Here is a 20324-nt window from a genome sequence, read left to right on the forward strand (position 1 = left end):
GCTAGAATATGAACGTGTCAAAAAAATCTTAATAGTACTACAAAGTCTTAATTATAGTCACAGTCTAGTTTAAATATGCACAGAAGGGTTTTACAATATACTGGTACAATACAAGGGGTTATTATCGACACTTAATGCAAGACAGAAATATTCATGGGCCATTGTTGAATGTCATAAATTCATCTACAGGATAGAATGCATGGGAAATAGGTACTTCTTTAATTTGGCTCTAAATAATCTTATGTTTTGAGTTTGATTTTTTATGCCCATAGGGAGGCTATTAAAATGTTTATTGCCATATAATACACCCCTTTTTGATAGTATGATAGACTTGCCGATAGAGTATGAAAGTCATTTTTTGACGAGTATTTATGCTATGAACTGTTGAATTAGTTACAAAGTTTTCACGATTACATACGAGGAAATTTATCAGTGAAAAAGTGTACTGATAAATCATGGGCATTATTTGTAATTTTTTGAAAATGATCCTACACAATTCTCTAGATTTGGCAGCTATATTATTCTAATTACTCTTTTTTATAGGAGAAATGTACTGTTACTATCTGTAGAATTTCCCCAAAATATTATTCCAAAAGTCATTGGAAATACGCAAAGTATATTGTTTTTAAGGTATCAGTATTTACTATCTCTTGCATAGCTTTAATAGCAAGACATGCTGAATTTAGTTTGGAGTTAATTTCTTAATCTGAAATGGGGTTGTCTGCATAATGCTATTTGCCAATGATATCACCAATCTGAGTAATGCAATTATTTCATTTCTGTCAACCATTTAGTAGGCCTACTACTATTAATACTACTTCTACTGCTACAATTGTAGTAATAATATACAATAAACTCCTTTCTCTTCTCTTCTTCCTCGGATTTATTATTAATAGTACTAATACAAAGTTGAATATATGACGTTCTGAAATGTTTATTTTCTTAAATTGGTAACCTGGTTCCATATCCAAAAGACCATGTTACCAAATATTACTAATAACTGGGACTATACATTGTAGAATTCAATCTGCATTTTAATTTCAAATTGATAGCAGTCAAGGAATTTATAGTATGGTATATCACAACCAGTCCAATTGTGTACTATTCTAGTTGTGAATATTGTTCTTCAGTTGAAAATTAAAATTATTTAAGTAAAGTAAATAAATCTGTGATCACATTCTAGTATCTACAGTCACGAAGCTTGAGTTGTGAGGGTACTAGGAAAAAAAGACTGTGCAGGTACTATTTCGCATTGTCTGTGATGAGGAGATAGTAGCGATCCTAGTGGTTAGCAACAATCCATGGATGCATATTTACTACGTACTGAGCTTCGTGACTATATATACTAGACTGTGCTGTGATCTTGTGTCTTTCACAACCAGGCTATTAGTCAACTTCTCCAGTCATGAAGATGAACATGTGTAGTTTTTTGTAAATTTAATATACTGTATTAATTTATAAGCATACATTACTCGTATCAAAACTTTATTTGATGAGTTAATTTCTGTTAAGGAGGTGGTTGTGATAGTGGCAGTAGTAGTAGTAGTAGTAGTAGTAGTAGTAGTAGTAGTAGTAGTAGTAGTAGTAGTAGTGGTGGTGGCAGTGATGGCAGTAGTTAGTAGCAGTAGTAGTGGCAGCAACAGTTATGATATTTGTCTTTGTAGTTGTAAGTAATTAATGGTAAACTCTATAAAGTGGATAAAATTGATAGCAGCATATAAAATTTCCACAGAACATTCAAAAGAAGAGTGATTTATAGATCAAATAAAAGAGCCTCTATGTAAATGTTTGGAACTAGTGAGTTAATTGAAAATGTTTTTTTATGTGAGCAATGTTTGGAATGAAAAACTGTATTTCAGTGTTTTTCAATTTTAAATTAGTAACACAAATTCACATATATCGATTTTGTTTAATATGTTTATTGATTCACTATATAGAAGAATGTTTATTTAAATTCTATTTCCCTCTCAAACTTATGACTAAACAATTTAAGTAAATATTATCCGTGGTAATGAAGGGGGTGGAATGAATGGTTAATCGAAAAAATCGGATAAACCGTACCATAAAAGGATTCTTAATTTTCACTGTGGTCTTTTGTTTTAATGCACTATACTGGGTGTTCATTTCAAAGTGTGTCATGACGTCACTGTTGTGAGTAAGCGATATGAAGCAAGTTTCAGCTTTTATGTCAGAGAAGTTGCCTATTATTCAAGGCGTTCAATCTGAACTTGAGAATGTGTACAGTATAATTTGAACGTCGTAGCAACAGATGGCACTCTGTACGGTCTGTGTGCTACCATAACCTCGTTCGAACTCTATTTTGCGCGGGCAAATCGTATGCAGGGTATTTGTTATCATCGGTAACGGCAACATTCCACAACACAAATCAAATGCTCGATGTCCATGTTGACCATCGATCGAAGTTGTCAACAAATACGTAAGTAATCGTCTTAACCCTCTCCCCATAAAGAAAAAAAACTCGCCTCAGTACGTGTTTCCAAACAGTTCATATTCCTGCCAATACCGGCGTAACCATACATATCGGTAAGTACCCTTCAGAATGAACGCCGTACTTGCCAGGCAACTTCTCTGGCACGTAAGTAATACACCTTTGCGGAAGTGTAGGAAAATTGAATTCTCTAGGCTCATTGGCTAGCCACATGGCGGCATACAGCAAGCCATGACACACTTTGAACTGAACACGCAGTATAGGTAGCAGATTAGAAGTTCACTAATTTAAATCTGGTTTTAAATGACGGGTTTTTAATGGCTGAGAAAACTTCTTATGATCACTGTCTGTGGGATGATAGGAATAAGTAGTACAGCATACTTAATACACTTTATACTTTTTTTTATTAAATTGCGCACAGTTGTAATTTAAATCTCGTATTCTGATACGAGATGAACCACAGTTTTTCTTTTCCCGAACCAATCACTTACTTGCACATTTTTTTGTAGCACAACACATTTTGTTTTGACACCTCTGGAAGATATTTTGCATAGAAGTTAAACAGTACGGCCACTTGAAGAGTAGAACATACTGTGTAAGGGTAAAAGTTTGTAAAAGAACACACTGTAGAAAAAATTCGTACTATGATACTGTACTGTACTTCATATTTTTTCTGCAGCAAAAAAAAAGGGGGGGCGAGAGAAAGACAGTCGGATAATCCACGAATCGGTTAATAGGGTGACGGATAATCGGGGTTCTACTGTACTAATAATTCCGTTTATATAATGAAGTAAGTTTTACAAAGTGTTGCAGCAGTGAGATAGTCAACATTAAACTTGCACATAAGAAAAACTCAAGGCATTCAAAATGTTGGTTATTAAAATCACTCAAAATATAAAATAAATATACTTACTTACTTACTTACTTACTGGCTTTTAAGGAACCCGGAGGTTCATTGCTGCCCTCACATAAGCCCGCCATTGGTCCCTATCCTGAGCAAGATTAATCCAGTCTCTACCATTATATCCTACCTCCCTCAAATCCATTTTAATATTATCTTCCCATCTACGTCTCGGCCTCCCCAAAGGTAGTTTGCCCTCCGGCCTCCCAACTAACACTCTATATGCATTTCTGGATTCGCCCATACGTGCTACATGTCCTGCCCATCTCAAACGTCTGGATTTTATGGTCCTAATTATGTCATGTGAAGTATACAATGCGTGCAGCTCTGTGTTGTGTAACTTTCTCCATTCTCCTGCAACTTCATCCCTTTTAGCCCCAAATATTTTCCTAAGAACCTTATTCCCAAACACCCTTAATCTCTGTTCCTCTCTCAAAGTGAGAGTCCAAGTTTCACAGCCATACAGAACAACCGGTAATATAACTGTTTTATAAATTCTAACTTTCAGATTTTTTTGACAGAAGACTAGATGACAAAAGCTCAACCGAATAATAACAGGCATTTCCCATATTTATTCTGCGTTTAATTTCCTCCTGAGTGTCATTTATGTTTGTTACTGTTGCTCCAAGATATTTGAATTTTTCCACCTCTTTGAAGGATAAATGTCCAATTTTTATAGTTCCATTTCGTACTATATTCTGGTCACGAGACATAATCATATACTTAGTCTTTTCGGGATTTACTTCCAACCCAATCGCTTTACTTGCTTCAAATAGAATTTCCGCGTTTCCCCTAATCGTTTGTAGATTTTCTCCTAACATATTCACGTCATCCGCATAGACAAGAAGCTGATGTAACCCGTTCAATTCCAAACCCTCTGTGTTATCCTGAACTTTCCTAATGGCATATTCTAGAGCGAAGTTAAAAAGTAAAGATGATAGTGTATCTCCCTGCTTTAGCCCGCAGATAAAATAAATATACTTTTAATTTATTTCTAGACGGCAAAAATAGGCAGCACGAGCTTAAATAGCAAAATAAAAATTTATTGGCTCTATCACTCCTAAATGCCTCAAAATGCATTTAAATCTATACAACTTTGCCTAACATGTGGTCTCTAATGATCACCATCTTAATAGCAATGTTCTGCCATGTAATTTGTCTTAGGTTAGCATGAAAGTCTTCCAGAAACTTCATTCGTCCTTCATTTGTACATTTTCAACGCGCATATTTTTCATTATGAGAATGCACTGAGAACTTTTAACATGACAGAAATTTATAAGTACACGTATTAGAATAGAATCTGCATAAATCTTACCTCCACTCCCAGGTAGGTGGATTGATTTGCCAGGTGTGTACGCCTCAGTGGATGAAGCACTGGGAACACTCTGTGGTAATGCACTTCTCATATTTGGCTCTGTAACAAATCAAATTTTTCATGCGATTTGTAATATGAAAGACAAAATGTTTGTCAAATCAGGAGTGCAAATTCGCTCATTTGTGTACATAATCCCACAGACGCATGCGTAATACGTGTGTAATTATGGAAAGTTAATACAGGGTGTAACAACTTAAATGTTTAGAATTTCTGGAACATGTTCCCTGACACGTTCTATGTTGATTAAACCTAACATACCTATATCCGAAATTGAGAGGTTACAGAGATAACAGAGCTGGAAAAAATAGAACTTCTTGCAGCTCCAAGCATTATACCGTTTATACAAGGCCTATTTTATGGCATTACTAAGTAGAGATACATAAGAAACATTTGAAAAGCAGTGAATGAAGGAAATTTTACTTTTAAGAGAAATTAAATTAAAATTGTTTAGGTTGCTAAGGAAACGAAACAGACAACAGTTTAAAATAACAGTTGTGGGAAAAATAAACCGTATTGTGATTAGTCTTTTTATTGAGTTTTGACCATTAAAACATGCCTTTTGTGTACACACATCAGGAATACGCCAACATAGTTTATGTGTATGGACTGTGTGATGGCAATGCAACAGCAGCTGTTTTGGCATATCAAGCACGGTTCCCAAATCGTAGGATTCCTAGTGCACAGGTATTTTCACGTGCCTATTGGCAAATTTCACAGTCTGGTCAACTTCCAAGAGCTTGTGTGAAGAAGGAGAATGCACAACGACAAGAACAGGCACAGGTACAAGACATTATTATTGATATTGTAGATGAAAATCCACGGTTAAGTACACGGAGGATTGCTGCACAGCTCGATGTAAATCATATGAAGGTATGGAGAACACTACATAAGGAATGTTTGTATCCGTATCACGACCAAGGAGTACAGCATCTTGAGCCACAAGATTTGGCTCCTCGTTTGAATTTATGTAACTGGTTAACGATTGAACCTCAATTGGTTGCAAAGATTTTGTTCACTGATGAGGCTACATTCATCAGAAATGGCATAACTAATTTTCGAAATAGTCATACATGGGCATATGAAAACCCGAATGCAATAAGAGAGACATTTTCAACGTCGATTTTCTATTAACGTGTGGTGCGGTATGCTAAACGACAGACTTATAGGCCCATTCCTCTTTGACCGCAATGTAACAGGAGAAGTTTATGAATTATTTTGCTGGAAGATGTTCTGTTGGCTGTGAGACATGACATGTACTTCCAACATGATGGTCATCCTGCTCACTTCTCTCTCCATGTGCGAAACTTTTTGAGTGAACATTTTTTCAATTGCTGGATAGGTCGTGGTGGTCCTCAGGCATGGCTTCCAAGGTCACCTGATTTAACGCCTTTGGATTATTACCTGTGGGGTGATATGAAAAGAATGGTGTATGCAACAGAAGTTGACACACGTGAACAGTTGCGAAACAGAATCATTGCTGCTTCTGAATTAATAAAGAACAGCCCTCGTACCATTCAACAGTGTTTGGAATCTTCAGGACATTTTTTTTTTTTTTTCAACTTTGCACTGCTTCTTTCATACTCACAAGTAGTTGATATTAAAATGTAATATGGTAATAATAAAAATAATGACATAGACATGTCACTTTCGGAAATTGGTGTTACTTCTTTCAGTATTCAGCGATAAAATTAAACTCAAAATATTTAACTTTGCGGTACAAATACTCCAAACCTATAGAACTTTAGATATAGGTATGTTAGGTTTAATCGACGTAGAACGTGTCAGGGAACATGTTCCAGAAATTCTAAACATTAAAGTTGTTACACTTGTACAAGGTTGGCATTACCAAAGCTCGGAACTTGGGGACTTGTGTGTCGTGTGCATGAGTAAGGTTACAGGTACAAGGTACACAAAGCTCACCCTGCAAGTGCTCAGGGACAGGGACAGTCGTGTGTACTAAGAAAGTGGTCACATCGAATGACAGGAAGACGACGAGGAAACTGTGTCGTGTCGAAGCCAATGACATTCAGATAATTAATTAGAGATAAACGGTCTGTTTGAAAATAAGAAAATACATATTATTCGAATAGGTATTGTATACGTTTGAAAATATATTTCTTAAAATTTAGGTACAGAATTTCGTGGAGGAATTCTGAGGAGATACATTATTTTCTTCGAATGGAGAGTTTATATTTTGTAACTTGTGTCAAACACAAACTAGAGATTGGAAACGGGCATTCATTGAAATACATTGTAGTCCCTTAAATCGGTGGAAAATTTGTCCATAGCCATGGATCAAGTCGTAGTGGAACCTTCCCTAGTAGTGACATAGAAATTGAAAACTATTTTCGAGACAAATTTAGGATACTTATCTTTCTCAGATACGAGATCAGCTAGCAACGACTGAAAATCGAACAGGAAACAGTGACAGTGAAAACATTCAATACTTTATTTCGGCCTAAGACTTTATAATACAATTACAAACCATTTTCCAAATTTGAAATTTTTTAAAATCGAAGATTTTAAAAAATAAATTTGTAAAATTATCCACGATATAATATAATATTAACAAATGTATTTTTTTTTTACCTTTTATTTCTGTCTACTATATTCTTGTTTTTATTGAATATCACTGGCTTCTGTCGAATTGTCAATTTATATTAAATGTGTATTTTTCTCTCTTTTTCTCTTTCTTCTATATTCTTGCTCTTGTGTTGTATTTATTGGTTTGAATTAAGTTACTTACTGTATTTAGTAAAGTGTCCTTGTAAATTTTATGTTATATTATTGACTAAGACCACACCGTACACGAGCCTGGCTCTTACGGTAGTGGCTAGAAACATTTTTGTTTTATAAATGTAATTTGTATTCAGTAGGTAGCTAGTTAAAATAAATAGAATAAAAAAATTAATTTTGCTCCCGTCACTTCATGTGACGTGGAAATAAGTTTCTTTCGTTTCAAATCATGTTTAACTAACAGACGAAGAAGGTATGGGTTCGAAAAATATTCGAATGTATGTAGTCATACACTGTAATAAAATATACAGAGCAGAACTGTAAATTTGATATATTTTGCATGTTTATTTATATATATGCTATAAAATTACTTGTTTCAACCTACCATAATATTATCATTATGTTGTTCCAGCCAGGAACCACTTTTATAGCAGACCTTACAGTACCTCTGTGCTGGAAGCGGGAGTTTGTTGACATTGAAGTCCGGTCGCTTAGCCACGTTCAAAGACACAAGTCCCCAAGTTCCGAGCTTTGGGCATTACTCACATACAGATGGATAAATAACAAGTAATATTCTCATATGCTTATGTAAAGTATACAATTATTTTTAATTGTTTGTGGATCAAAAACAGTTCTTTACTTGTCCTGTTAATAGTGTACGGAAATGAGGGCGTCGAATTTGCGTGTAAAATTAGCCGTGCTACGTGTTCTCTCTCAGTAATATCTTGGCATCGAGAGCAGCTACGGACCTGTGTGACCACTCATTTGATTTGTAATCGCAAGTTCTGCAATTACGATGTGATAATAGAAACGTACGGCACACTTTGACTGAACCTTGGTGGACAAATTGTGAGCTGGGACTCATTTCGGAATGTCGTTTCATATTTAGGGAAAATACATTGCGTGCTTTTCATTCTCTACTTATGTAGAACCATACTCTCCATTTGTAAACCGAAACAAAAATAAAATATCCGAATCAGCACAACTGTGGTTTCATTCCCGAAATTCTGTGACGTATTCTACGTGCCAGTGTATCCCTGATACTATGCAGATTTTTTTTTGTTATAAGTATAACCACTGTGTGTTCTTAGCATGTGATAGGAAGATTGCAAAATCCGAATCTGTGTGCGTGGATTTAAATCCTACTTGAACTGATTTTTCTTTCCGAAGTTCTCCCAACTGTAAGGAAGAAGCCAGGTAATTTCATGGCGAATCCTCCACTTCATCTCGGAAAACACCGTCTCGTTGTGACTAACTCTACCGAAGCTATATGACATCGCAGTTCATACAGCGTTGCTAAATAAACGATAAAAAAAAAGGGAATCGTAGTTATTTTCTAATTGTATGATGATAACAGCGCACCAATGGCGTCTCTATATTTGTCTCGCCACTGTGTCATGCCTAAAAGCAACAAGTGAAAGAAGATAGAGATAGGTTTGCGAGTAAATATTTAAGAAAATTTAGGAGAAAAGGAAATAATAAAAGCTTCTGGTGTTCTTGTTTCATTAAACTCAATTTCTCCGATTTCGGTTTTTAAGAGTTTTGACTACATAGCTCAGGTGCCAACCAGATTTCACTGATGCTGTAGGTAGGCTATATTATACCAATTACATAATTTTTTTTACTAATAATGTTCAATATTGGAATTGGATGTAATTAAAGTCACTTTCACTTATTTGCCAGATTCAGTCGCAGATCACTTAGAACGCGTTACTTGGAATATCTGTAAGCGAGGTTTAGATGTAAACATATACTAATCAGTAATCACAGACTTGAAACTCTTTTCGAATATTTGTATCATCATCATCGTCATCATAATCATCGTCCTCGTAGTAGTAGTAGTAGTAGTAGTAGTAGTAGTAATATAATTAGTAGTACTAGTAGTGGTAGAATAGTACTAATTATTTGATTTGGGGCTTTACTGCTGTTGTCCACACCTGTGGAGTAACGGTCAGCGCGTCTGGCCGCGAAACCAGGTGGCCCGGGTTCGATTCCCGTTCGGGGCAAGTTACCTGGTTGAGGTTTTTTCCGGAGTTTTCCCTCAACCCAATATGAGCAAATGCTGGGTAACTTTCGGTGTTGGACCCCGGACTCATTTCACCGGCATTGTCACCTTCATCTCATTCAGACGCTAAATAACCGAAGATGTTGATAAAGCGTCGTAAAATAACCTACTGTTACCGACTTTCCGTTAATAATCTCCACTTCTCTCGGCCTTAAACTGTATGAGTGCTATGCATAGACATTTCGCTATCCCGAGCTACGAGCGTGCTAATCTAGTCCCGGTTATCGACTGATTACTTGTACAGGATTCATATCATATCATATTGCTAACACTGGTTTATGAATACGAAAAATGTTAGTTCGCTGATCATCCACCGGAAGCCCGCGCTAAGAATATCTATGAATATGGCCCTATGAGTTTGAGAACCCTGTATATAAAATGAGTTAAGACCAAATATCAGGGATTTCTCTTTTTTTTATATTTTAGTGGGTTATTTTACGACGCTGTAGTATTCTGTTCAGTAGTGAAGGGACTATCAAACAGTGCAGTTGTGAATGTGGCTAATCTTCTGTAGTGCATCAAACTATAATATTTAAATAGTTCTTTTTTTTTTACTGGCTTTTAAGGAACCTGGAGGTTCATTGCCGCCCTCACATAAGCTAGCCATTGGTCCCTATCCTGAGCAAGATTAATCCAGTCTCTATCATCATATCCCATCTCCCTCAAATCCATTTTAATATTATCTTCCCATCTACGTCTCGGCCTCCTTAAGGTCTTTAAATAGTTCATTATGAACAGAAATCAAATGGACACCTGCTGTGTTGTTCCTGTTGCAGAAAACGTAACACCAACCCAGTCAATTTTGAATAGAACATCTAAGGCACAACAGCTGTATAAAAACGGGTTGTCATTTATTGCAGTTTTTATGTTAATTTTCCTCTTTCAAAACAATGTTTTTTTCTTTTATTCATTTGACATCACACAGAATGAAATGTACTATATTTATTACTTTTTCTTATGTTACTTTATCAAACAAATAACTATCTAGAAGATGTATTAAAGTTGCATTATATTACTGAGAACTTTAACAAATGTATACCATATTTTGGAATGGAATAAATGACATCTTTCTATACCATATTTTGGAACAGAGGGAGTATTGAAGATATGAAACTCTCAACATCGTCTGAAATAATGTGAAACAAAACACTGTACTTGATAATGTACACCTATACTGGGTGTTTGTTTCAAAGTGTGTCATGACGTCACTATTGATGAGTCGGCGATTTGAAGCGAGTTTCAGCTTTTGTATCAGAGAAGTTGGCTATTAATCAAGGCGTTCAGTCTGAACTTGAGAACGTGTACGGTATAACTTGAACGTCGTAGCAACAGATGGCGGTCTGTACGATCTGTGTGCTACCATAACCTCTTTAGAACTGTGTTTTGCGCGGGCAAGTCGTACGCAGGGTATTTGTTATCATCGGTTGCGTACGGCAACTTTCCACAATACAAATCAAATGCTCCGTGTCCATGTTGACCGTCGAAGTTAATGTCAACAAATACGTAAGTAATCGTCTTAACCCTCTCCCCATATCCCGACAGTAAGAAAAAACTCACCTCAGTACATGTTTCAAAACAGTTCACATTCCTGCCACTACCGGCGTTACCGTACGTATCGGTAAGTACTCTTCAGAATGAACGCCGTACTTGCTAGGCAACTTCTCTGGCAGATAAGTAATACACCTCTGCGGAAGTGTAGGAAGATTGAATTCTCTAGGCTCATCGACTAGCCACGTGACGGCATACAGCGAGCCATGACACACTTTGAACTGAACAGCCAGTAGTCGCCGAAATAAATGGAAACACAGTTTCGTTTTTGTGAGTTTGTGGTTCTCAATCAAATTTGATTTTTAAAATATCGTATATGAGTGATATCGAAGATGTGAAGCTAAGTTCAACACGTCCTGATGTGGATGTCTGTAATAATTTATTTTTAGTAGGTTATTTTACGACGCTTTATCGACATCTAGGTTATTTAGCGTCTGAATGAGATGAAGGTGATAATGCCGGTGAAATGAGTCCGGGGTCCAACTCCGAAAGTTACCCAGCATTTGCTCATATTGGGTTGAGGGAAAACCCCGGAAAAAATCTCAACCAGGTAATTTGCCCCAATCGGAAATCGAGCCCGGGCCATCTGGTTTCGCGGCCAGACGCGCTGACCGTTACTCCACAGGTGTGGACGTAATAATTTATTAGCTCAAAACTCGAAGACGATATATGAAAAACTGTATGGACAATTCATGGACTGGAGAACAAAAAATAGATCATCATTTTCAGAACATGTAGGTCTGCTGATAGTTTACTTTGACCTAATGTTAAAGAAAATGAAATCACCAACATACCATCAGTATCATTAATATCTAATGTTTCCGAATAAATTTTTCTTTATCGAAATGAAAATTCGTATCGAAGTGAACCTCATTTGGATATAGATAACACACAGCAAATAAGTAAATTTTAGTATGGAAGTAGAAAAACGTAATTTATTACAGGTTAGAATACCTACATACTGTACTTGCAAATACTCTGCTTTTCTCTATGTTCGCCGTTGACTCCCACGCGTTTTGTGTATCTGCTTCCTTATACGCGTGCCAAAACGTTCTGCTGCCAGTAAGATACAACTTTACGATGTTATGACCCCCCCCCCGGATTAAGGGTCTCAGTACATAGGAAAACAATGTACCATATACCCTTATTGCGGGGAGGTGTTCGTTTATAGGTGTGATGATATGAGTTATAGTAGACTTAAACAATGGTGTCGTTAGTTTAAAGGAGGAAGTATCAATATCCATGTAGAGCGCAGTTCCCGACCAAGTGTGGTGACAGATAATTCGATGGAAAAGGTAGGCTTAAACATGAACATTCGTGGGAATCGTTTCACAATATGCAATATTTCTATTTCATATCCTCAAGTTTCACCTACAACTCATGAAGTTGTGACAGTAGAATGCAGGTTCACTTCACTGGCGACCGATTTCTTTGGCACACGCAGGCCTATAAGGAAGCTGGTGCTGCGATGCACAGTATCAGCGGAAAAGTAGGTGTGAAGATGCTTTGAGCCTGTAATAAACCAATTTTGTCTCCTAAATGTCTTTTATTTGCTGACCGGGCACGGATTTCCGGACGCGCATCTCGTATTGTTGTTCAGAAAATCTAAATTAATATTACTGAAAGAGTTTATTTTTCTGTTCTTAATTTTAGCCTGAAAACTTAAATGGTTTAAATTATAAAATGTGGATCAGAGAACGAAAGTGGTTCTAATCCATAACTTTTAAGAAAATGGAAATAAAATTTGAAGTAGGCCTATTCTACTACGCTGTAATTGATTGAACATTAAATACCTAAATCTGAAGCGGAATCTATGAAAGCTATATATATATATATTTATTTATTTATTTGTTTCCTCAATATTTGTTCACGTCATGGCGGATTAGATGTATTCCAGTTCTTAATCCTCCATCACTCTTTATACAAATATAACAAAAACTAATACATAATGAACCTATAAGTATCCTCTGTTTATAACAATAATAATAATAATAATAATAATAATAATAATAATAATAAACTAATAAGTATACCTCTTTTATTTAAAACTCCTACTTTAGCTTTTCCATTTTATGCTCAATCTCTTAAGAATTAATATGTTAACTTCATTGGCTACTCTTCGTAGTTTCTTATCGTGTGACTACATATTTATAATTCCATCTCCGTTAGAGCTTTGACTTTCTCTTCCCATCTAATTTTAACTCTAAAAAGAAATTTTCCTAATGTATGCAGATTGCTGGCGTTTAGGTGACCATTCATTTTTTATAAGCTACTATAGCGTTTATTTGTAGAAATTTTTTATCCACCCAACTGTTTCTGAAATCATTCGTTGCCTGGCACTTTAACGCAATATGCATTGCGTCTTCATCTAGTCCACACAAAGGACATTTATCCTTCTCTACGTTCCCTCTCTTATTCTTGAGTCTCCAGATACCTAATCTCCACCATGCAATTCCCGTTCTCTCTTCCCTTGAATTTAGTCTAACATATTCTTCCTGTTCCCAAAACTGCTTCACCTCCCTATAGTATTTTAGTTATGAAAACTATATATATATATATATATATATATATATATATATATATATATATATACCGGGTGTTTCAGACCACGCGTATCAGCCTTTTTTCTCGAAAACTATATGATACTGCTTGTTTATAAAAAATTTTGATAACAAAAATTTATGTAAAGAATCGATTGGTAGTAGTACAATTCCCCGTAACAAACCGGAAGTAGGTGTACTTGTGGTCAACTTTGAAATTTCAAATGAGAACATGGGTCATGGAAGGTGCCATTAGAAACTACTTTTAAAAAGAAACAACTTTTACTGAAACTTTTTTTTTTTCTAAATTTTATTGTTTACTCACAAACCAACAAAAATGGTATTTTCTGAGAAATTTTGTATGTTGTTAATGTACGTACACTCTTTATAGTAAGTGTTCAAAATGTCCGTCACCCTGTGCTAAACACTGTTCAGTTCAGTTTGAAGGATCTCATTTATAGAGAGGAATCACAAAGACCACCTTCTTTTCGCTAACTATCACTTTTCAACATAGCGTCGCGCGTTTTGTCTTAATGCTGCCAAAACCTTATTGTCCATGTTTCCCCGTTATTCAAATTACCTCTTCAACAGAGGAAATTCTCTTCAAAATATGTGACTGGTTCTCAGTCAATAAATTGGTATTAAATTGTAACAAAACTAACATAATTCAATTTAAATCCTGTGCAAATTCAACCTCGCAAATTTCTAGCGCAATAATTAATAATAGATCCCTATTAGAAACAACAACAACCAAATTTTTTGGCTTAAAAATCGATAATGTATTAAATTGGAAAAATCATATTAAAGAAATTACCCCAAACTAAATTCAGCTTGTTTTGCTATTAGATCTATGCAAAAGATAGTAAATAACAATACCTTAAAAACAATATACTTTGCATACTTCCACTCGGTAATGAGTTTTGGAATAATATTCTGGGGAAATTCCACAGATAGTAACAGTATATTTCTATTACAAGAAAGAGTAATTAGAATAATAGTAGGTGCCAAGTCTAGGGAATCGTGTAGGACTGTTTAAAAAAAACTATAAATAATGCCCATGGCTTGTCAGTATACCTTTTCATTAATAATCTTCCTCGTAATCCCGGTCGGGGCAAGTTACCTGGTTGAGGTTTTTTCCGGGGTTTTCCCTCAACCCAATACGAGCAAATGCTGGGTAACTTTCGGTGTTGGACCCCGGACTCATTTCACCGGCATTATCACCTTCCTATCATTCAGACGCTAAATAACCTAGATGTTGATACAGCGTCGTAAAATAACCCAATGTAGTATAGTCTTCCTCGTATGTAATCGTGAAAACTTTGTAACTAGTTCAACAGTTCATAGCACAAATACACGTCAAAAAATGACTTTCATACTCCATCGGCAAGTCTATCGTGCTATCAAAAAGGAGTGCGTTATATGACTAAAATTTTTAATAGCCTCCCTATCGATATAAAAAATGAAACTCAAAACATAAGATTATTTAGGGCCAAATTAAAGAAGTACCTAATTTCTCACGCCTTCTATTCTGTAGGTGAATTCATGACGTTCAATAACACTTCATGAAATTGATACTAAAACTCTGTGTTGTACTAGTAGACTATATTGTAAATCTCGTCTGTATATATTTGATCTAGACTGTGACTATAAATTAAGACTTTATAATAGTATTCAGTTTTTTGACTTGTTCCATATTCTAACTGTAAAGCAATGTATGAATACCATGGAATGTTAATAAATACAATACAATACAATACAATACCCCTCTTTACTGTAATTGCAGAGACGGTCGAAAAATTTGTTTCGCATGTTTATGTGGTTAAAAAATTAACATTTTAAAGCTTTTCTATTGAGATCTCAGCATCTTCATCCAAAGATGTCCAGTAATTATCCAGTGACTTGGTTTTAAATGTGGAGACGACACATACATTTTATTTTCCACTTTCTTGATAATTCACAAAAACACAATGAATACTAAAATAAAAAGCGCTGTGCTAGATCACCGTGGACGATCCATACAGTGGTGTTTAGCATGTCTCTGCAAGTGTTTTTTTCTCTATCTAAAAGAACATTGTAAGAGGTAGCGAAGAGAATGTAGTGAGTTCATATCTTCGCATTGTGCTCTTGTGTCCGTAATTGTATTATTATGTTCCTCCGCTATCACAGCAAGTGAACTCGAGGTCTGCCTGTGTCAGTACTGCGGAAACACAACGGAACTCGGACATACTCGAGTGCCTGGCCGTTCCGCCGCTTGCGGGAGAAAGCGCGTGACATCAGTCGATACAGCGTAGTTAAATTAATCAAGACGCAGGGACTGTAGCATGGCAGTGCCATATTACGCCTGCTGTTCGCTGTTCTTCACAATTTCTCGTCACATAGAGAACAATTAAATATGCTGCGTATGTCGTTATATCTGCAGATTTCCTACTTTCTACTGTATATTTTAAACAGTGGCCAGAATGTGGTCCAGATACTCGACGCAAACATTAACGGTCTTACTAATAAAAACTCTATATACAGACGTTTAACTGTCTTATACCTATACAATGAGTAGCTCATTTATACGTCGTGTGTAAATTCCTTACTAATAATCATTACATACGTCGAGTATAACAGTACAACTGTTACACAGGTACGTCATAGTTTCGTCATTACTTCATTACGAAAGGTAATAGAATATCTGAGATTCTCTATTGCATCCGGTAGAGCGCTCTAGTGTGGCGTGTTAAGTATCGATAGTACAACTGGCTCTAATCGATTACCATACTATATTTTGGTCAAAGAGTAAAAGGTACCGTAATATTATTCTAATTATTCTGTGCTCTTTGGTTTGCTCTTCTTTGGTTATTAGGCAACCATCATCATAAAATGACAGTCGATACGAACAGCTGTTAGAGGGGCGGCCATTTTTTCTCTATATACAACGCTTAAACAAGGGGTTTCGTGTATATAACTACTGCAAAGCAATTCCCATTGTATAGTTACAGCATGTTTATACGTCCATAGATTATTTACGGTTTATTAGTAAAGTTTTCTGTTTCAACTCCGCATAAGTCTAGTATAAAAACTATACACGGTTTATTAGTAAGACTGTATGACTAGGGCTAGGATTTTGATGAAATTGCATCATTTTTTCTAGTAAGCCAGAAACATAGCTGCTTCAGTATTTATATGTTATGTGATAAACTGAGTGTTTTAAGACATATTTGTTAGGGCATTTTTTTTGCATTTTTTTGCCTGTTTCAACTCCTAAGAGCATCTTTTGTTTTTTTCCGGACATTTTTGAGGCATTTTAATTTTGGCTATAAATCCCCATTATTTTTTACTTGATTATTTAACGACGCTTATCAACTACGAGGTTATTTAGTGTCGATGGAATTGGTGATAGCGATATAGGCCTATTTGGCGAGATGAGGTCGAGGATTCGCCATAGATTACCTGACATTTGTCTTACAGTTAGGATAAAACTCGGAAAAAACCAACCAGATAATCAGCCCAAGCGGGAATCGAACCCGCACCTAAGCGCAACTGCGGATCGCCAAGCAAGCACCTTAACCAAGCAAGCTACGCCGGTGGCTAATACCCGTTATTTTGTATAATATTTTAATTGTTTTTCTACACAAATATTGCCAACCACCCCTTCAATATAGACTCCTCTATACCTATTATTCCGGATAAGAGTGGCCTTGTGGTGGACTACATGGAAACTACATCACATAAAATAATTAATTAAAGTGTACTACTTAGAAAAAATTATGTAAAATTAAATAAACTTAAATGTTGGTCCTAGAATTTAATTTAATTACTAGTCTAAATATTAAGTAGTACAAAACCTCTTTTCCTACTAAGCCAATTATGTAAGATCAATTTTTAGGCCATTTATAAGGGCATTTTTGAAAGATTTTTAGATCATAAATGCATTGTTTTTAGGACATTTTTTCATGATTTATAGATCATTAAAATCCTAGCCCTATTTATTACAATAAACTATTTTGAAATTAACTTTACGATACAAGCGTAGGTTTGACGTTGCGCGGAGCCAACGCTCGTGAGTTCAGATCTCGCCTAGGCTCACGTTAACCAGACTTCTTGGTTTTAACCGGACAGTCCCAGTTTTGGATGCTTTGTCCCAATGTCCCGAAAAACTTTCTCGGGACGCAAAAATGTTCAAGTTTTTAACTTCTCCGAAAACTCAACGCCTTTTTTTCTTTATTGTGCTAAAACAGCATGTTTCATTGCGTACAAGTGTTGCAATACTACATTCTATGTTTACGTTACATATCGTCATTGTTCCTGCAATAACTCCTATGCTACATATTTATCGATTTTCAGTTTCTTTCTTTATTAAATAACTTAAATAATGATACAGAAAATAATAAAATCTCCTACATGAAGAGTCCACTGCAAGAATAATGGATGTCATTTGGAATACATTTTGCAGGAGAAGCAATTGAAAGTTTGAAATGCTTAGCGCTCAAAGCTTAACTGTGATTTTCCGATCATTACTGGACAATGACTATCAGTGTTAATGCCATATAACTCTCTATGTACATTCTATATGCCTTAAGCTATGCATTGACAGTCTTGGTTCATTTTCGACAAGAAAGTGACATCCATCATTCTTGCAGTGGACTCTTCATATGTAATTATATATCTTTGTTACGAAAATGTAAGAATTCAGTCTCTTATATATGGCTGCCATGGGATGGATAAATGTGTTTTTCCTTCCTCCTGAAAGATTTTATATTTTGCACATAGGAGTTATTGCAGGAACAACGACGATATACTAGTAAAGGGTCGTTCATAAAGCGCGCCGGTTTTGATATATAAAATTATGAACTTCATTTTTTTTTTCAAAATACTTTAAACTACGACATAAACATGTTCAACTCACCTTCCCATTTGAGGTATAGAAAAATGTCGATCATATGACCCCCTCTACTGCGTTGGCATGCAAGAACTCTGTCCGTGAAATTCGCCATGACTGCCTGACAAATTTCCACTTGGATTTCGCCGACAACACGTCGAATTTCATCTTTTAACTCGCGGATGTTTCGGGGTTTATTGACATACACCAATGATTTAAGATTACCCCATAGAAAAAAAATCGCATGGCTTTAAATCACATGACCTTGGTGGCCATTGGTGGTCACCATTACGCGAGATGAGACGATCCGGGAACCGCTCATGGAGCAACTCAATTGTTTCGCGGGCAGAGTGACTAGTGGCACCAAGGTGGTAATGGAAATAATATCTGAGAATTCGCCGTACTGAAGAACATCCTATGCCTAATTCTTGGGAACGGCGAAGAACCCATTTCATTGGACTAACAGTCACACTGTCACGAACCACACGTTGCGCAATAGTAAACTGCTCCATGGCTAGACACACAATGACGAAATGCGAGAAATTCAGTGATCAGATCCTGATACAGATTGAAAGTTTAGAATCTCACTTACAGTTTTTTACGACGCTTTAGCAACTGCTATGATTATCTGGCGTCTGAGTGAGATGAAGGTGATAATGCCAGCGCAATGAGTTCAGGGTCCATTGCATTTGCCCTTAATGGGTTGAGGGAAAGCTTCGAAAAAAAAGCCTCAACGAGATAACTTGTTCCAACAAGGATTTGAACAAGGGCCCCCTCGTTTCACGGTCAGACCTTATTCCACAGCGTTGAACGTTACAGTACACTACGAGAAATGCCTAAAAGATTTGTGAAAAATAATAAATCCAGTTCCCCAGAGTCTTTCAAACACATTTTCAAACTTAAATTGAATCGACATTTAATTTCTCATTTCTGCAGAAAATCGATTTCAAAATTTTAATGAAATATATGTTTGACCTAGTAAAAGTCCAGATTTGAGAGGCATATATCACCACTGGTTCTCCCAATCCATCTCCCTGAAAAATATAGGACTGGATAGGAATTGTTTTCTCTGGCATAGGGGGCTGTGTTTCATCTTGCTGGAAATGGTATCCCTGAGGTATTCCAGGAATAATTACATAATTTCTTAGCATGCTCAAATAAGTCGTCCATGTTATTGTATTCTTAAAAACGAATGACCCGATAAGCTATTCTGAAGGTATGGCACACTAATGTTTAGTTTCGGACAAATGATAACCAAGTGTGAGTTTTCAATTCCCCAAATTTTACAGTTACGCTTATGTAGGTTCACAGCGTCAGAAACAGGAAACGGCTTCGTCAGAGAACACATGACTGAGAAATCCATTTTCATCATCTATCCCATCCAACATTTCCTGAACAAACGTAATCCGTTTAGGTCGGATGTTATGTCATTGCTACCATAACAATCTGAACCTTGAAACCGATAGACAGCATAGAACAATACGAAATGTCAAAATTGGACAGTTTAGGGAACTGTAGAAAAGAAAATGTATATTCTATAATAGTCAGTGAGGGAAGTGAGACGGTATGCAGCGGTATGGAATACCGCCACTTGTTTCTATGGCCAGAAAACATACCGTTAGTGAAAAATGGCATACCGTCACTGAAAAAATTTGATCGTAAAAATTTGTATATACATTTCTTCACAGCAAAGAGTACTATCTGTTTGCTTTGTAAATCTAAACCAAAGCCTTCTGGAACTGAATTCAACGTGTATTTAGACACGTTTATTTGATAATCCCAACCCCTGGAATGATTACAACGGTAGTAATTCAAGTATAGAAGACTGTGTTCTGAAGTTTGT

At 36.0% G+C, this 20324-nt stretch overlaps 2 protein-coding genes across 2 annotated transcripts in view; one reads left to right on the forward strand and one right to left on the reverse strand.

Moving 5' to 3' along the window:
- Positions 1-20324, forward strand: part of LOC138707590 (uncharacterized) — a 122176-nt gene that overhangs the window by 86480 nt on the left and 15372 nt on the right. The window lies entirely within an intron of this gene.
- LOC138707591 (uncharacterized) overlaps positions 1-20324 on the reverse strand; it is a 46933-nt gene that overhangs the window by 2874 nt on the left and 23735 nt on the right. Inside the window, exon 2 of the mRNA XM_069837201.1 lies at positions 4666-4764. Within this exon, the coding sequence (XP_069693302.1) occupies positions 4666-4764 (99 nt within the window). The remainder of the gene's footprint in view (positions 1-4665; positions 4765-20324) is intronic.

This window comes from Periplaneta americana, chromosome 10, assembly GCF_040183065.1.
Source record: "Periplaneta americana isolate PAMFEO1 chromosome 10, P.americana_PAMFEO1_priV1, whole genome shotgun sequence".
In the NCBI taxonomy this organism is placed as follows: Eukaryota; Metazoa; Arthropoda; class Insecta; order Blattodea; family Blattidae; genus Periplaneta; species Periplaneta americana.